Source organism: Anolis carolinensis, unplaced genomic scaffold (assembly GCF_035594765.1).
Source record: "Anolis carolinensis isolate JA03-04 unplaced genomic scaffold, rAnoCar3.1.pri scaffold_50, whole genome shotgun sequence".
NCBI classification, from domain to species: Eukaryota; Metazoa; Chordata; class Lepidosauria; order Squamata; family Dactyloidae; genus Anolis; species Anolis carolinensis.
In genome coordinates this window covers 54,046-72,451 of record NW_026943859.1, presented here as the reverse complement: position 1 = coordinate 72,451, position 18,406 = coordinate 54,046, and the positions used below count along the sequence as shown (strand labels likewise).

The 18,406-nt window shown below is 47.4% G+C and overlaps 1 protein-coding gene across 3 annotated transcripts in view; it reads right to left on the bottom strand.

Annotated features, from left to right (window-relative positions):
• Nucleotides 1–4,464: 4,464 nt before the first annotated feature.
• The window catches only part of LOC134295000 (CD209 antigen-like protein 2), a 49,013-nt gene continuing 35,071 nt past the window's right edge, over nucleotides 4,465–18,406 (bottom strand). For 2 of the 3 annotated variants that reach the window (XM_062966944.1, XM_062966945.1), the window contains 2 exons: nucleotides 15,390–15,505; nucleotides 4,465–4,732 (listed from right to left, as the gene is read on the bottom strand). In XM_062966944.1, coding sequence (XP_062823014.1) covers nucleotides 4,576–4,732; nucleotides 15,390–15,505 — 273 coding nt within the window. In that variant the 3' untranslated portion in view covers nucleotides 4,465–4,575. The remainder of the gene's footprint in view (nucleotides 4,733–15,389; nucleotides 15,506–18,406) is intronic. The other variant, XM_062966946.1, reaches the window with a different exon arrangement.

The following is an 18,406-nucleotide window of genomic DNA, read 5'->3' as shown; positions in this document are numbered from 1 at the left end:
AAGGACAAAATGAGAAGATGGGGATCACTCAAACTTTCCCTCCTAGGAAAGATAGCAACAGTCAAAATGAAGATCTTACCCGAGGTCCTTTTTCTATTCCAGAACATACCAATCTTGAGGAATAAAAGAATCATTAAAAATTGGCATAAAGAAATTACTAAATTTTATGAAATGGCAAAAAGGCTAGATTTGCCTTTAAATACCTGAAAGATGATGTGAAGAGAGGAGGCCTAGGTCTCCCAGACCTATTATTATACTATGAGGCAGCGAGCCTGAGTTGGGTCAGGGATTGGGCAAACCTGAAGGACAAGAAAATGCTAGATCTGGAAGGATACGACCTAAATAAAGGATGGCATAGCTATCTATGAAGGAGAAAAATAAAAAAGAAATTTTTTAAAACACCATTATTTAAGAGCAGCACTGATAGAAACGTGGGGCAAATATAAAAGAAGATTTTATACTAAAGTCCCGATGTGGTTCTCGCCAATGGAAGTGGAACATATGAGGGAACTTCCAAGGGGAAAATGGTTAACATATAGACAGTTATTAAATGTAGAAAATCAGGAAGTTAGCTTGAAAAGTTACGAAGAAATTAAACAACTGGAACCATCCATGACATGGCTAAATTATTGGCAAATAAAAGAAAGTTTTAGAGGAGATCAGAAAATAGGATTTGAGAAGAAAGACACGTACTGGGATAGAGTATTGAAATTAGATTAAAAAAATCATAAAAATATTGTATCAACAGTTACTAACTTGGGAAACGGAGGAAAACCAGGTTAAGGAAGTTATGACAAAATGGGCCAGAGAGGTGGGTCGTACGATAAATATGTCAGAGTGGGAAAGAATATGGAATAGAAACATCAAATACACATATGCGGTAGAAATAAAGGAAAACTGGTATAAGATCTTTTATAGATGGTACCTCACCCCGGATAAGCTGGCCAAAATGAATAAAGGAAAAGGGGATGGCAAATGCTGGAAATGTGGGAGACATATAGGGGACTTCATGCATATGTGGTGGAGATGTAAGAAAGTGAAAAAAATTTGGCAGACAATACATAAGGAAATGGAGAAGATATTACAAAAGAAATTTGATAGAAAACCGGAATATTTTCTATTAGGAATTACGGACTTCCCTATGGATCAGAGGACGGAAAAACTCCTCACATATATGGTGACGGCAGCCAGGATAAGTTTGGCTAAACTATGGAAAACACAAGAAATACCGTCGAAGGAAAACTGGCTTCTAAGACTTTTAGATATTAAAAATATGGACTTACTGACTCAATATATAAAGCAGGACGATGCTTCACGACATGAGACAATTTGGTCTCTACTGAAAGAATACATGAACAAAGAAAAAATGAATGTACTGTAATTACAGTAACTAATAATCTTAGGACCCGAGGGTACCTAAGGGAGCCGCAGATCTGGGGGAAAAGGGTACTGTCATGCAAAAGGGTCGGAAGGCGAATTTGTTTGTCTATGTACTATGTCTATGTGCTGTTTTGTTCGTTTAAGTCAACGTTTTGGTCTGTGTTTAGGTTTTTGTTTTCGCGTAGTGTGTGTTTTGTTTTTATGCATTACAAAACTCATAAATAAAGATTTTTTAAAAAGTGACATGCACAAGAAGTGGAAAAGGGGAGAAATTACCAAAGAAGAATTCAAACGTAAAGCCAACTCCTGTAGGGAAAAGGTTCGCAAGGCTAAAGCGCAAAATGAGCTCAGGCTTGCCAGGGACATAAAAAACAACAAAAAAGGCTTTTTTGCTTACATTGGTAGAAAAAGGAAGAACGAGGAGGCAATAGGGCCTCTGCAAGGAGAAGATGGGGTGATGGTGACAAGGGACAGGGAAAAGGCAGAACTGCTCAATGCCTTCTTTGCTCGGTCTTCTCACAAAAAGAAAGCCATCTTCAACCTGAGCAACATGGAATGGACGAAGGATTGGGGGAAATCCAACCCCAAATAGGGAGACAAGTTGTCCAGGAACACCTGGCCACTCTGAACGAATTCAAGTCCCCAGGGCCAGATCAGCTACACCCAAGAGTACTGAAGGAACTAGCGGAAGTTATTTCAGAACCACTGGCAATTATCTTCGAGAGTTCTTGGAGAACGGGAGAAGTCCCAGCAGATTGGAGGAGGGCGAATGTGGTCCCTATCTTCAAGAAGGGAAAAAAGAACGACCCAAACAATTACCGTCCGGTCAGCCTCACATCGATACCAGGCAAGATTCTGGAAAAGATCATTAAGGAAGTGGTCTGCGAACACTTAGAAACAAATGCGGTCATTGCTAATAGTCAACACGGATTTACCAAAAACAAGTCATGCCAGACTCATCTGATCTCTTTTTTCGATAGAGTTACGAGTTGGGTCGATACAGGGAATGCTGTGGATGTAGCGTACCTGGATTTCAGTAAGGCCTTCGACAAAGTCCCCCACGACCTTCTGGCAAGGAACTTGTCAAATGTGGGCTAGACAAAACTACGGTTAGGTGGATCTGTAATTGGCTAAGCGAACGAACCCAAAGGGTGCTCACCAATGCGTCGTCTTCATCATGGAAAGAAGTGACAAGTGGAGTGCCGCAGGGCTCCGTCCTGGGCCCGGTTCTGTTCAACATCTTTATTAACGACTTAGACGAAGGATTAGAAGGCACGATCATCAAGTTTGCAGACGACACAAAACTGGGAGGGATAGCTAACACTCCAGAAGACAGGAGCAGAATTCAAAACGATCTTGACAGACTAGAGAGATGGGCCGAAACTCACAAAATGAAGTTCAACAGGGACAAATGCAAGATACTTCACTTCGGCAGAAAAAATGGAAATCAAAGATACAGAATGGGGGACATGGCTTGAATGGCTTGACAGCAGTGTGTGCGAAAAAGACCTTGGAGTCCTTGTGGAGAGGAAGGTGAACATGAGCCACCAATGTGATGCGGCAGCTAAAAAAGCCAATGGGATTCTGTCCTGCATCAATAGGGGAATAGCGTCTAGATCCAGGGAAGTCCTGCTCCCCCTTATTCTATTCTGCCTTGGTCAGACCACACCTGGAATCACACTGTGTCCAATTCTGGGCACCACAGTTGAAGGGAGATGTTGACAAGCTGGAAAGCATCCAGAGGAGGGCGACTAAAATGATTAAGGGTCTGGAGAACAAGCCCTATGAGGAGCGGCTTAAAGAGCTGGGCATGTTTAGCCTGCAGAAGAGAAGGCTGAGAGGAGACATGATAGCCATGTACTAATATGTGAGGGGAAGTCCTAGGGAGGAGGGAGGGAGCTTGTTTTCTGCTGCCCTGCAGACTAGGACACGGAACAATGGCTTCAAACTACAGGAAAGGAGATTCCGCCTGAACATCAGGAAGAACTTCCTCCCTGTGAGAAGGGCTGTTCGGCAGTGGAACTCTCTCTCTGCCCCGGGCTGTGGTGGAGGCTCCTTTTTTGGAAACTTTTAAACAGGCTGGATGGCCATCTGTCGGGGGTGCTTTGAATATGATTTCCTGCTTCTTGGCAGAATGGAGTTGGACTGGATGGCCCATGAGGTCTCTTCCAACTCTACTATTCTATGATTCTATGATTCTATGTCTTAGTTCAAGATCTTGGGAGTTTGGATGCAAAATATAAGAAGTTTTTATAGTCTGGTTTTTGGATTCATGTTCATGTTTTGGTCCTTGTTTCTCTGGATTTACGCTCATGTTGGATTTTAAGATTTCTGTACCTTGCTTTATGAAACAGCTTTAGACTGTTTGCATTGTTACCTTTGGATTGTTTTCCTCTTGCCAATTTGGTCTGGCTTATTACTTGTTTGACTATTTTTCCTCATTACCTCTTGGATTTTGCCTTTCCTATTTCCTATGGGGATTTCCCCTTTTTATATGTGTTTTTCTCAGTAAACTGCTTCACTATTACAGTACTATTGGTTTCCAGGTTGGTGTTGAGGGCAAGGTGAACTCTGGCTGGGGTGCCACCCCTATCAACTTGTGCAGGAAGATCCCCTGACGTTGCCGGCTCCCAAGGGCTCCCAATGGGCTCACACATGCCACAGACCAGCCACAGCCAAACCCCAGCATGCATGAAAGGACATGCAGCTGTTCTCGCAACCAGTGGGCCCCAAACGCTTTCCCATTCCCCAACCCTTTTGTTCATTGATTGAAGGGAGATGCCTTTGACCCCAGAAGAGGTGCTCCTTCATTCGACTTGTGTGAGGTCAAACAGTGACCCCAAGATAAATGAGAGGCACGCTGCACATGCTCAGAGGCCTCCCTCTCCCTGCCCTGCTGCTTCCCATTGCCTGACAGTGAGAAGCAGCTTGGCTCTCGTCCATCATGATGATGGCCAGCCTTTGGGAAACCACCTTGGTCCTAGCAGTGTAATGGTCGGTCTGAGGCATGCCTTGAAATTGATTGTCTAGGTGAAGAAGACAAAACCAGCCAAGAAACAAACATATGCATCCTGGAGACAAATCTCATTGCTGTACACCTTCATTTCCTGGTGTTTACAGGCTTCATTCTTCTTGCTGGCAGTTGGGTGTCCTTGGGCCGTCTGTGCACAGAGGCAGCTGGAGTCTTTCATCCTCTTAATTACGGTAGTACCACCAGGTTCTGGGTTCCTTCTTGCAAACGAATCTTCTGACTGTCTCACACTTGTCAGCATGCCAACAATTCCTGCCATTGCAGACGGGATCATTGTAAACACAGGGGCCTCCATGTGCAGTTGACTCCTCAAAGAAATACCTGTTAAGAAACAAAATGGGAGTCACATGTCTGTTCAGGAAGCCTATCCCCTTTCAACCATTTGAAACAAAGTAAGCACCCAGTTCCTCGAGCTGGATTGTTGTTGTTGTTGTTGCTGCTGCTGTTGTTGTTGTTTATGCATATCCCACTATCTCTCTCCACAAGGAGACTCTAAGCAGCTTACATTAAAAGCATTTCAATACAATTTAAAATCCAGAAATATGCAAACATTAAAACAGAATTAAATATCAATGGCATTAAAAATTCACTATGAAAATTCATAAAAATGGATAAAAACCTATTCAAAGTTAAAACCACAGCACCCGACTTGATCTTAAACACCTTTCTCTTTAAATGCCTGCCTGACCAGGACGCACCTCTGAGTGTGGCAGCCATTTTGTCCTTCATACCTTTGCTTGGCAGGGTGGCCTCTTTTGATTTTGGGCCTAAGCACATGGCCAGCAAGAAGCCTGCCTAAGAGTATGGCAGCCATTTTGTCCTCCATACCTTTGCTTGGCAGGGTGGCCCCTTTTGATTTTGGGCCTAAGCACATGGCCAGCATGAAGCTTGCCTAAGAGTATGGCAGCCATTTTGTCCTCCATACCTTTGCTTGGCATGGTGGCCCCTTTTGATTTTGGGCCTAAGCACATGGCCAGCATGAAGCTTGCCTAAGAGTATGGCAGCCATTTTGTCCTTCATACCTTTGCTTGGCAGGGTGGCCCCTTTTGATTTTGGGCCTAAGCACATGGCCAGCAAGAAGCCTGCCTAGGAGTATAGTGGCCATTTTGTCCTCCATACCTTTGCTTGGCAGGGTGGCCTCTTTTGATTTTGGGCCTAAGCACATGGCCAGCAAGAAGCCTGCCTAAGAGTGTGGCAGCCATTTTGTCCTTCATACCTTTGCTTGGCAGGGTGACCCCTTTTGATTTTGGGCCTAAGCACATGGCCAGCAAGAAGCCTGCCTAAGAGTGTGGCAGCCATTTTGTCCTTCATACCTTTGCTTGGCAGGGTGGCCCCTTTTGATTTTGGGCCTAAGCACATGGCCAGCAAGAAGCCTGCCTAAGAGTGTGGCAGCCATTTTGTCCTTCATACCTTTGCTTGGCAGGGTGGCCCCTTTTGATTTTGGGCCTAAGCACATGGCCAGCAAGAAGCCTGCCTAAGAGTATGGCAGCCATTTTGTCCTTCATACCTTTGCTTGGCAGGGTGGCCTCTTTTGATTTTGGGCCTAAGCACATGGCCAGCATGAAGCTTGCCTAGGAGTATGGCAGCCATTTTGTCCTCCATACCTTTGCTTGGCAGGGTGGCCTCTTTTGATTTTGGGCCTAACCACATGGCCAGCAAGAAGCCTGCCTAAGAGTATGGCAGCCATTTTGTCCTTCATACCTTTGCTTGGCAGGGTGGCCCCTTTTGATTTTGGGCCTAAGCACATGGCCAGCAAGAAGCCTGCCTAAGAGTATGGCAGCCATTTTGTCCTTCATACCTTTGCTTGGCAGGGTGGCCTCTTTTGATTTTGGGCCTAAGCACATGGCCAGCATGAAGCTTGCCTAGGAGTATGGCAGCCATTTTGTCCTCCATACCTTTGCTTGGCAGGGTGGCCCCTTTTGATTTTGGGCCTAAGCACATGGCCAGCAAGAAGCCTGCCTAAGAGTATGGCAGCCATTTTGTCCTCCATACCTTTGCTTGGCAGGGTGGCCCCTTTTGATTTTGGGCCTAAGCACATGGCCAGCATGAAGCTTGCCTAGGAGTATGGCAGCCATTTTGTCCTCCATACCTTTGCTTGGCATGGTGGCCCCTTTTGATTTTGGGCCTAAGCACATGGCCAGCATGAAGCTTGCCTAAGAGTATGGCAGCCATTTTGTCCTTCATACCTTTGCTTGGCATGGTGGCCCCTTTTGATTTTGGGCCTAAGCACATGGCCAGCAAGAAGCCTGCCTAGGAGTATAGTGGCCATTTTGTCCTCCATACCTTTGCTTGGCAGGGTGGCCTCTTTTGATTTTGGGCCTAAGCACATGGCCAGCAAGAAGCCTGCCTAAGAGTGTGGCAGCCATTTTGTCCTTCATACCTTTGCTTGGCAGGGTGACCCCTTTTGATTTTGGGCCTAAGCACATGGCCAGCAAGAAGCCTGCCTAAGAGTGTGGCAGCCATTTTGTCCTTCATACCTTTGCTTGGCAGGGTGGCCCCTTTTGATTTTGGGCCTAAGCACATGGCCAGCAAGAAGCCTGCCTAAGAGTGTGGCAGCCATTTTGTCCTTCATACCTTTGCTTGGCAGGGTGGCCTCTTTTGATTTTGGGCCTAAGCACATGGCCAGCATGAAGCTTGCCTAGGAGTATGGCAGCCATTTTGTCCTCCATACCTTTGCTTGGCAGGGTGGCCTCTTTTGATTTTGGGCCTAACCACATGGCCAGCAAGAAGCCTGCCTAAGAGTATGGCAGCCATTTTGTCCTTCATACCTTTGCTTGGCAGGGTGGCCCCTTTTGATTTTGGGCCTAAGCACATGGCCAGCAAGAAGCCTGCCTAAGAGTATGGCAGCCATTTTGTCCTTCATACCTTTGCTTGGCAGGGTGGCCTCTTTTGATTTTGGGCCTAAGCACATGGCCAGCATGAAGCTTGCCTAGGAGTATGGCAGCCATTTTGTCCTCCATACCTTTGCTTGGCAGGGTGGCCTCTTTTGATTTTGGGCCTAAGCACATGGCCAGCAAGAAGCCTGCCTAAGAGTATGGCAGCCATTTTGTCCTCCATACCTTTGCTTGGCAGGGTGGCCTCTTTTGATTTTGGGCCTAAGCACATGGCCAGCATGAAGCTTGCCTAGGAGTATAGTGGCCATTTTGTCCTTCATCCCCTTGCTTGGCAGGGTGGCCTCTTTTGATTTTGGGCCTAAGCACATGGCCAGCAAGAAGCCTGCCTAAGAGTATGGCAGCCATTTTGTCCTCCATACCTTTGCTTGGCATGGTGGCCCCTTTTGATTTTGGGCCTAAGCACATGGCCAGCATGAAGCTTGCCTAGGAGTATGGCAGCCATTTTGTCCTCCATACCTTTGCTTGGCAGGGTGGCCTCTTTTGATTTTGGGCCTAAGCACATGGCCAGCAAGAAGCCTGCCTAGGAGTATGGCAGCCATTTTGTCCTCCATACCTTTGCTTGGCAGGGTGGCCTCTTTTGATTTTGGGCCTAAGCACATGGCCAGCAAGAAGCCTGCCTAGGAGTATAGTGGCCATTTTGTCCTTCATCCCCTTGCTTGGCAGGGTGGCCTCTTTTGATTTTGGGCCTAAGCACATGGCCAGCAAGAAGCTTGCCTAGGAGTATAGTGGCCATTTTGTCCTTCATCCCCTTGCTTGGCAGGGTGGCCTCTTTTGATTTTGGGCCTAAGCACATGGCCAGCAAGAAGCCTGCCTAAGAGTATGGCAGCCATTTTGTCCTCCATACCTTTGCTTGGCAGGGTGGCCTCTTTTGATTTTGGGCCTAAGCACATGGCCAGCATGAAGCTTGCCTAGGAGTATGGCAGCCATTTTGTCCTCCATACCTTTGCTTGGCAGGGTGGCCTCTTTTGATTTTGGGCCTAAGCACATGGCCAGCATGAAGCTTGCCTAGGAGTATGGCAGCCATTTTGTCCTTCATACCTTTGCTTGGCATGGTGGCCCCTTTTGATTTTGGGCCTAAGCACATGGCCAGCAAGAAGCCTGCCTAAGAGTATGGCAGCCATTTTGTCCTCCATACCTTTGCTTGGCAGGGTGGCCTCTTTTGATTTTGGGCCTAAGCACATGGCCAGCATGAAGCTTGCCTAGGAGTATAGTGGCCATTTTGTCCTTCATCCCCTTGCTTGGCAGGGTGGCCTCTTTTGATTTTGGGCCTAAGCACATGGCCAGCAAGAAGCCTGCCTAAGAGTATGGCAGCCATTTTGTCCTCCATACCTTTGCTTGGCATGGTGGCCCCTTTTGATTTTGGGCCTAAGCACATGGCCAGCATGAAGCTTGCCTAGGAGTATGGCAGCCATTTTGTCCTCCATACCTTTGCTTGGCAGGGTGGCCTCTTTTGATTTTGGGCCTAAGCACATGGCCAGCAAGAAGCCTGCCTAGGAGTATGGCAGCCATTTTGTCCTCCATACCTTTGCTTGGCAGGGTGGCCTCTTTTGATTTTGGGCCTAAGCACATGGCCAGCAAGAAGCCTGCCTAGGAGTATAGTGGCCATTTTGTCCTTCATCCCCTTGCTTGGCAGGGTGGCCTCTTTTGATTTTGGGCCTAAGCACATGGCCAGCAAGAAGCTTGCCTAGGAGTATAGTGGCCATTTTGTCCTTCATCCCCTTGCTTGGCAGGGTGGCCTCTTTTGATTTTGGGCCTAAGCACATGGCCAGCAAGAAGCCTGCCTAAGAGTATGGCAGCCATTTTGTCCTCCATACCTTTGCTTGGCAGGGTGGCCTCTTTTGATTTTGGGCCTAAGCACATGGCCAGCATGAAGCTTGCCTAGGAGTATGGCAGCCATTTTGTCCTCCATACCTTTGCTTGGCAGGGTGGCCTCTTTTGATTTTGGGCCTAAGCACATGGCCAGCATGAAGCTTGCCTAGGAGTATGGCAGCCATTTTGTCCTTCATACCTTTGCTTGGCATGGTGGCCCCTTTTGATTTTGGGCCTAAGCACATGGCCAGCAAGAAGCCTGCCTAAGAGTATGGCAGCCATTTTGTCCTCCATACCTTTGCTTGGCAGGGTGGCCTCTTTTGATTTTGGGCCTAAGCACATGGCCAGCATGAAGCTTGCCTAGGAGTATGGCAGCCATTTTGTCCTCCATACCTTTGCTTGGCAGGGTGGCCTCTTTTGATTTTGGGCCTAAGCACATGGCCAGCAAGAAGCTTGCCTAGGAGTATGGCAGCCATTTTGTCCTCCATACCTTTGCTTGGCAGGGTGGCCTCTTTTGATTTTGGGCCTAAGCACATGGCCAGCATGAAGCTTGCCTAGGAGTATGGCAGCCATTTTGTCCTCCATACCTTTGCTTGGCAGGGTGGCCTCTTTTGATTTTGGGCCTAAGCACATGGCCAGCATGAAGCTTGCCTAGGAGTATGGCAGCCATTTTGTCCTTCATACCTTTGCTTGGCATGGTGGCCCCTTTTGATTTTGGGCCTAAGCACATGGCCAGCAAGAAGCCTGCCTAAGAGTATGGCAGCCATTTTGTCCTCCATACCTTTGCTTGGCAGGGTGGCCTCTTTTGATTTTGGGCCTAAGCACATGGCCAGCATGAAGCTTGCCTAGGAGTATAGTGGCCATTTTGTCCTTCATACCTTTGCTTGGCAGGGTGGCCTCTTTTGATTTTGGGCCTAAGCACATGGCCAGCAAGAAGCCTGCCTAAGAGTATGGCAGCCATTTTGTCCTCCATACCTTTGCTTGGCATGGTGGCCCCTTTTGATTTTGGGCCTAAGCACATGGCCAGCAAGAAGCCTGCCTAAGAGTATGGCAGCCATTTTGTCCTTCATACCTTTGCTTGGCAGGGTGGCCTCTTTTGATTTTGGGCCTAAGCACATGGCCAGCATGAAGCTTGCCTAGGAGTATGGCAGCCATTTTGTCCTTCATACCTTTGCTTGGCAGGGTGGCCTCTTTTGATTTTGGGCCTAAGCACATGGCCAGCATGAAGCTTGCCTAGGAGTATAGTGGCCATTTTGTCCTCCATACCTTTGCTTGGCAGGGTGGCCCCTTTTGATTTTGGGCCTAAGCACATGGCCAGCAAGAAGCCTGCCTAAGAGTATGGCAGCCATTTTGTCCTTCATACCTTTGCTTGGCAGGGTGGCCTCTTTTGATTTTGGGCCTAACCACATGGCCAGCAAGAAGCCTGCCTAAGGGTATGGCAGCCATTTTGTCCTTCATACCTTTGCTTGGCAGGGTGGCCTCTTTTGATTTTGGGCCTAAGCACATGGCCAGCAAGAAGCCTGCCTAAGAGTATGGCAGCCATTTTGTCCTTCATACCTTTGCTTGGCAGGGTGGCCTCTTTTGATTTTGGGCCTAAGCACATGGCCAGCAAGAAGCCTGCCTAAGAGTATGGCAGCCATTTTGTCCTTCATACCTTTGCTTGGCAGGGTGGCCTCTTTTGATTTTGGGCCTAAGCACATGATCCGCCGCTATCAGACTGGCGACGAAGTTCATCTGTAATGGCAACCAGGACTGTCTCCGTCCCATGGCCAGGGCGGAAGCCTGACTGGAAAGGGTCCAGGCCGGCTGTATCATCCAGAAATTGTTGCAATTGTCCCAGCACAGCCCGCTCTATCATCTTACCCAAGAATGGGAGGTTGGAGACAGGACGATAGTTGGCAAGGGTCATGGGATCCAAGCTAGGCTTCTTTAGCAAGGGACGAACCCTTGCCTCTTTTAGGTTGTCCGGGAAGACCCCCTGTTCAAGAGAGCCATTGATTATATTACTCAACGGGTCGAGTAGACCTTCCAGGCAGCTCTCCACCAGCCAGGAGGGACACGGATCAAGGGAACAGGTGGTTGGTTTTGCAACAGCCAGGATTCTAGTGACATCTTCCTTGTCAAGCGGAGTAAATCGGTCAAAGATAGGCCCACTAAGCGGCCACAAAGTCTCAAGCTCACTCAAGGTATCAACTGTAGGGGGCAGTTCCTGCCGAAGCACGGTGATTTTATCAGTGAAAAACTTCTGGAATGCCTCTGCTGTGAGAGCCGTGGTTGCTGGGTTTTGGACTAAGGGAGCCGGACTGGTCAAAGCACGAACGATTTTGAATACTTGAGCTGGGCGCGATCTAGCAGAGGCTATTAAGGAGGAATTGTAAGATTTTTTAGCATCCTTGACGGCCGATTCGTAGGACCTGCGAAAAGCCTTGAACGCGGACAGTGACACCTCGTCGGGTTTCCGTTGCCACCAATGTTCCAGCCGCTTTCGTGCTTGCTTCATCGTCCGTAGCTCATTAGTGTACCGGGGGGAGCGATTCCGGTGAGGGCGAAGGAGGCGTCTGGGGGCAATCTCATCCAAGGCAGCCAACAAACTGACATTCCAGGTGTTGACTAGCTCATTGAGAGTGACGCACACAGTTCCCAGGCCCTTGAGTGCATTCAAGAACCTAGCAGGTTCCATGAGTCTCCTGGGCCGAGCAAAGACTGGTGTGGCAGGATGGGGAGGAGGAGGAGATGGAATCTCAATCCGGGCCTTCAGGACAGCGTGATCAGACCAGGGAACATCAATTACCGCGGACAGAGATGTTCGTACTCCGATATTAAAAATCAGGTCCAGAGTGTGGCCGGCCCGATGAGTAGGGCGAGTCTTGAGTAGTGAGAGCCCCAGAGCTTCAAAGGTTGGTACTAGGTCCTTAGTCACAGATGAAGATGACAGTGCCTCGACATGTACATTAAAGTTGCCCAGAACAATAAGTATGGGGAACTTCAGGACCCAGTCCGCCACAAGATCTAATAAATTCAGCAGACTCTCTCATAGAATCATAGAATCATAGAATAGTAGAGTTGGAAGAGGCCACATGGGCCATCTAGTCCAACCCCCTGCTAAGAAGCAGGAAATCGCATTCAAAGCACCCCCGACAGATGGCCATCCAGCCTCTGCTTAAAAGCCTCCAAGGAAGGAGCCTCCACCACGGCCCCGGGGAGAGAGTTCCACTGCCGAACAGCTCTCACAGTGAGGAAGTTCTTCCTGATGTTCAGGTGGAATCTCCTTTCCTGTAGTTTGAAGCCATTGTTCCGTGTCCTAGTCTGCAGGGCAGCAGAAAACAAGCTTGCTCCCTCCTCCCTATGACTTCCCTTCACGTATTTGTACATGGCCCTCATCATGTCTCCTTTCAGCCTTCTCTTCTGCAGGCTAAACATGCCCAGCTCTTTAAGCCGCTCCTCATAGGGCTTGTTCTCCAGACCCTTCATCATTTTAGTCGCCCTCCTCTGGACGCTTTCCAGCTTGTCAACATCTCCCTTCAACTGTGGTGCCCAGAATTGGACACAGTGTGATTCCAGGTGTGGTCTGACCAAGGCAGAAGAGAATAAGGGGGAGCAGGACTTCCCTGGATCTAGACGCTATTCCCCTATTGACGCAGGACAGAATCCCGTTGGCTTTTTTAGCTGCCGCATCACATTGTTGGCTCCTGTTCCCCTTCCTCCCCACGAGGACTCCAAGATCTTTTTCGCACACACTGCTGTCAAGCCAGGCATCGTCCCCCATTCTGTATCTTTGATTTCCATTTTTTCTGCCGAAGTGAAGTATCTTGCATTTGTCCCTGTTGAACTTCATTTTGTGAGTTTCGGCCAATCATCTCTCTAGTCTGTCAAGATCGTTTTGAATTCTGCTCCTGTCTTCTGGAGTGTTAGCTATCCCTCCCAGTTTTGTGTCGTCTGCAAACTTGATGATCGTGCCTTCTAACCCTTCGTCTAAGTCGTTAATAAAGATGTTGAACAGAACCGGGCCCAGGACGGAGCCCTGCGGCACTCCACTTGTCACTTCTTTCCATGATGAAGACGACGCATTGGTGGAAAGAAGTGACAAGTCTCCCGGAGACCCAAGCGTGCGGTAAACTACAAGAATGGCTAGGGATTCCCTGCTAGCCAGGACCACACCAACACACTCAATACCGGCTATCTTTGGAGTTGGAATAGCTTTGATGTTAAAATAATCACGGGAGAGTATTGCTACCCCTCCACCCCGACCCCCACTCCGTGGCTGTTGAAATATCTGGAAGCCTGGAGGTGTCAGTTCATGTGAGGGAATGTTATCACTCTCACGGATCCAGGTCTCTATAATACAAACCAGGTCCGCTGCTTGATCGAGAATAAAGTCAGAGAGGGTAGCAGTTTTGTTGACAATAGACCTAGCATTGAATAGTAGCAGGGACAGGAGGGGCGTTGGTAACACCTTCTCGGCCATATGCCTAGTATGCCTAATATGCCCAAACTTGATTCCTGAAGGGGTTTGGGAAGGAATGACCTTGAGATTTGGGAGTTGTAGTTCACCTGCAACTAGACAAACTGTGACCCCACCACCAACAACAATAGACATGAATCAAATGAGGCACACGGAATCCCCATGACCAACTGAACCTGCTGGAGGGATTTGAGGGGAACAGACCTTCATTTCTGGGAGCTGTAGTGCACCTACATCTGGAGGCACTGTGACCACCATCGACAATAAACCGGAACCAAACTTGCCACACAGAACCTCCATGACCAACTGGACCCATTGTAGGGGTCTGAGGGGACTGACTCATCATGGTGGGAGTTGTAGTTTACCCTGCAGCCAGAGAGCACACTGAACCCCACCGATGATGCATCTCGAGCAAACTTGCCCAACGTGACAAACTAAGTACTGATGGAGTGTCAGGGGATTAACCTGGAATGATGTGAGTTGTAGTTCACCCACAAGTTCATGCATTTTGTAAAATAAAAAACTGATTTTTTCAAATAACCCGGGCATCCCCAGGTACCCAAGCTAATATTAAAGAAAAGGCAAACTACAGTGAACTGCCTTAACTTCTGCCCGACCCCCAGACAGAGCCAATAATTCTGGAATGAGTGGAGTGATGCAAATGCAATGCCTCATTTTGTGCAAAATGTTCTAAAGGAGCCTCGTTTTCTGCTGTTCCAGAGACATGAACACAATGGAGCAGGGGTCCTCAAACTTTTTAAGTGGAGGGCCGGTTCATGGTCCCTCAGATTGTTGAGGGGTCGAATTATCATTTGGAAAAAAAAAACAACAACAACAAATTCCTATGCACACTGCACATATCTTATTTGTAGTGCAACCCCCCCCCCCAACAACAACTATTTATTTATTTATTTACTACATTTATACCCTGCCCTCTCTCACCCCGAAGGGGACTAAGAGCGGCTTACAAATTGTATGTACATACAATATATTATATTATTAGCATAGTACAATATTAACATTATATATTAATATATTGTACTATACCACTATACCGTAATATTATTTGTAATATTACATTTAATATATAATATATAATTAATATTATTATATTATACATTATTATTATATTGCAATATTATTGTTAGCCGCCCTGAGTCCTCTATTGGGTGAGAAGGGCGGGGTAGAAATACTGTAACAAATAAATAAATAAATATTATATTATATTACATTATAATATTATTATCAATATTATATGTAGACACAATATGTTATATTATTACCATATAATTCATTTACAATATTTCATTTACAATATTGGTAAATGAAAGAACAATACAATATTTAAAAATAAAAATAATTTTAACCAACATACTGTAAACTTATCAGGATTTCAGTGGGAAGTGTGGGCCCGCTTCTGGCCAATGAGATAATCAAGTAGGACTGTTGTTGTTGTGTGCCTTCAAATCATTTCAGATTTTGGGTGAGCCTAAGTCTAAAACTGAGGTCGGGGCCAGGTAAATGGCCTTGGAGGGCTACATCCGGCCCCCGGGCCTTAGTTTGGGGACCCCTGCAATGGAGTATGCTGCAGAAAATGAATAAAATTGGGTTGGACTGGAGGTATATGGGGGGGGGGACTCTGGGATTGGGGGGCAGGGAGGGTTACATTGTAAAATTGGTTTTGGATTTTTCCAATCTGAAAGGCAAATCCTGTGCTGAACTTCTAAATGGAGGGCATCGAAAGCATTAAAAAAAACAGTCTGAGAAACTCTCTACAGTTCCTGGAACAAGGGAATTTGGATGGGAAACTCACAAAACTGCAGCTGGCACGGTATTCAGCCACAGCCACCCCCTCATCGCCGAATCATTCTTCTGGAGTCCAAGCCAGTATTGAGCATTCCTTGCCGTCATTATTTCGTTTAGGAATTTCTGCAAAAGAGCCGACAGACAGATCGTCTTGAAGGGGAAGGGAGGGAGGCCTGCGCTCCTCCAAGGAAGGTCCGCCGTCATCTTGGTGGCCCTTCCCTGCAGGAGAGCAGCAGAAATCCCTCGCTCCTCCAGCATGGCTCTGTGGTCGACTCCCAACAGGCGCTGGCCATAGTGTGGTGCTGGAGGAGCTGGGAATCCCTAGAGAGGACCAAATCTGCCAAAGTGAAAACCGCAAATAAGAGGGCAGTGAGAAGGGATAGAAGAGAAGAGAGTAACTTTGTGGTCACCGTACATCGTGCAACAAAATTAAATGCCATCCCCAATCACATTATAGATGCACAAATTACAAAGCACAGCACCCATCCTCCCATTTTCTAATCACTCTTGCACGGTCCCTCATGCCGCATCAGCATGAAACCACAGAATTCAATGTAGTCACAGCTCTGGGATCAAAGCTCTCCCTCAGCCTGTTTGTCCTTGTTTTTATCATCCTATACCATCTGCCGAAAGGTCCCAGGTTCAAATCCTGAGAGCGGAGTGAGCACCTGCTGATCCTCCAGCTTCTGCCAACCTAGCAGTTCGAAAACATGCCAATGTGAGTAGATCAATAGGTACCGCTCCGGCGGGAAGGTAACTGTGCTCCATGCAGTCATGCCCGTGGCCACATGACCTTGGAGGTGTCTACGGACAACGCCGGCTCTTTGGCTTAGAAATGGAGATGAGCACCAACCCCCAGAGTCAGACATGACTGGACTAACATCAGGGGAAAACCTTTACCTTTACCTATACCGTCTGCCAGATGGTAACGATAAAAAAAAAGAATATCCAAAGTGAGATGGATCCTTAAGAATATTTTGAGCCTTCCCAAGGCAGCGGGAAATATACGTCTCTTCCAAAGAGGGGAGAAAGAGGGCAAGCAATCGTTCTCTGGGCAGGAGAGGAAAGCCACCTCTGGAGTGCTGCCAGCTCTCTCTCACACACAGTCAGGAAGCTCTTCCTCACGTTCAGGTGGAATCTCCTTTCTTTCCTGACGTTTGAAGCCGTTGCTCCATTGCGTCCCAATCTCCGGGCAGCAGAAAGAAGACCTAGTTTGAAAGTCTTATTTCCTGTTCAATTATCACTGTGAAAGTCCCTCTTCTACTTGTGTAGACTTTGGATTAGAAACGCAGCACACGCCAAGCAATGCCTTGGCAGGAGTGCCACTGTCCTTTGGAAACTATAAATTGCCTTTGAACCTTTTGATCAATGGTGCCACTGGCTGACCTTGTGATTGCAAAAATGAAACTCTGGCCGAGGACTTTGGATTAGAAACGCAGCATACGCCAAGCAATGCCTTGACAGGATTGGCAATGTCCTTTGGAAACTATAAATTGCTATGGACCCTCTATTGAATCAAATCAATGTCTGACCTTGTGATTGCAGAAATAAAACTCAGACTGAGGGCTTTGGATTAGAAACGGAGCGTGAGGAAAGCAATGCCTTGGCAGGAGTGCCCACGTCCTTTGGAAACTATAAATTGCCTAATGTCTCTTTTCAAGCAAGGACTCTTTGCCAGATCCCACAAGCCCCAAGCCAATGCAATATTTATTACCCAAAAATATACACAATCTCGAACCAACAACAAAAGCCCAAACCCTTACCAGACCCAAACCCCTCTGTCTTTCTGCAGCCAGAACTTTACTCTCTCTCCCTCAATGCAGGTGGCTTGTTTGCTTGTGCAGCACACCACCCTCTCTGCTCGGAAACCCACCCAAGAATGGCTCGCCAGGGCTATGGAGGGGACTTTATGGAGATCTTCCACGTGGACACAGAGGACGCTAGCCCCCACCTTTCCATCCATTGTGGAAGCCTCTGATTGGCCTGGGAGCGGCAGCCATTTTAGGCTGCGCTAGGCTCCCATTCAAGGTAGGTTGCAGAAACAAGAAAATTAAAAAAAAATTAAAAATATATATATATTTAAAAAAAATTGGGGGGGAGGGGGGGAAATTTAACGAAACATTAAGAAACAATTAGAGAATGGGCCAACGATGGTTGAAATTACATTGCCAGTTGCACCCAGGGACAACGTCTCGGAACTCTATTCAAAAAGTGAGAACAATCCGAAATAACTCCGATATAAGAATCATAACGAATTTTTGGACAACCCTAATAAACAGCTCTCTTGAGCAAGGAGTCTTTCCAGAGGGCTTAAAAGAGGCAGTGGTCTCTCCTCTGCTGAAAAAACCAGATTTAGATCGCTCGGTTCCCTCCAGCTACCGCCCAGTTTCAAATCTTTCGTTTCTGGGCAAGGTGATTGAGAGAGCAGTAGCGGTGCAGCTGCAGCAGTTCCTAGATGACACAGCCGGACTGGATCCTTTCCAGTCCGTCTTCCGTGCAGGGCATGGGACAGAGACTGTATTGGTTTCCATCACGGATTATTTTCGATGCCAGCTTCACCAGGGCAGGTCGGTGCTGCTTGTGTTATAGGATGTCACAGCAGCATTTGACACAGTCGACCATAATCTTCTGACCCACCACCTTGCCGTGGCTGGAGTCAGGGGGACAGCTTTAAATTGGCTAGCCTCCTTTCTTCACAACCGTGGACAGCGAGTGGAGAGGGGTGGCCTGGTCTCCTAAAAGTCCCCTCTACTTTGTGGGGTTCCTCAGGGGGCCATTCTCTCCCCCCTCTGTCATTTATTTATTTATTTATTGTTCAAACTTATATGCCGCCACTCCCCTAGGGCTCGGGGCGGCTTACAACTAGTGCAGCTGCAGTAAGATATAGTTTAGCCTCTATATGCGACCACTTGCTCAGCTGGTCCGAGATTTCGGGCTTGAGTGTTATCAATACACTGATGACATGCAGCTTGTGTTAAAGATGGAAGGCCGGCCAGATTCTGTACCCGACAATTTTCATCAGTG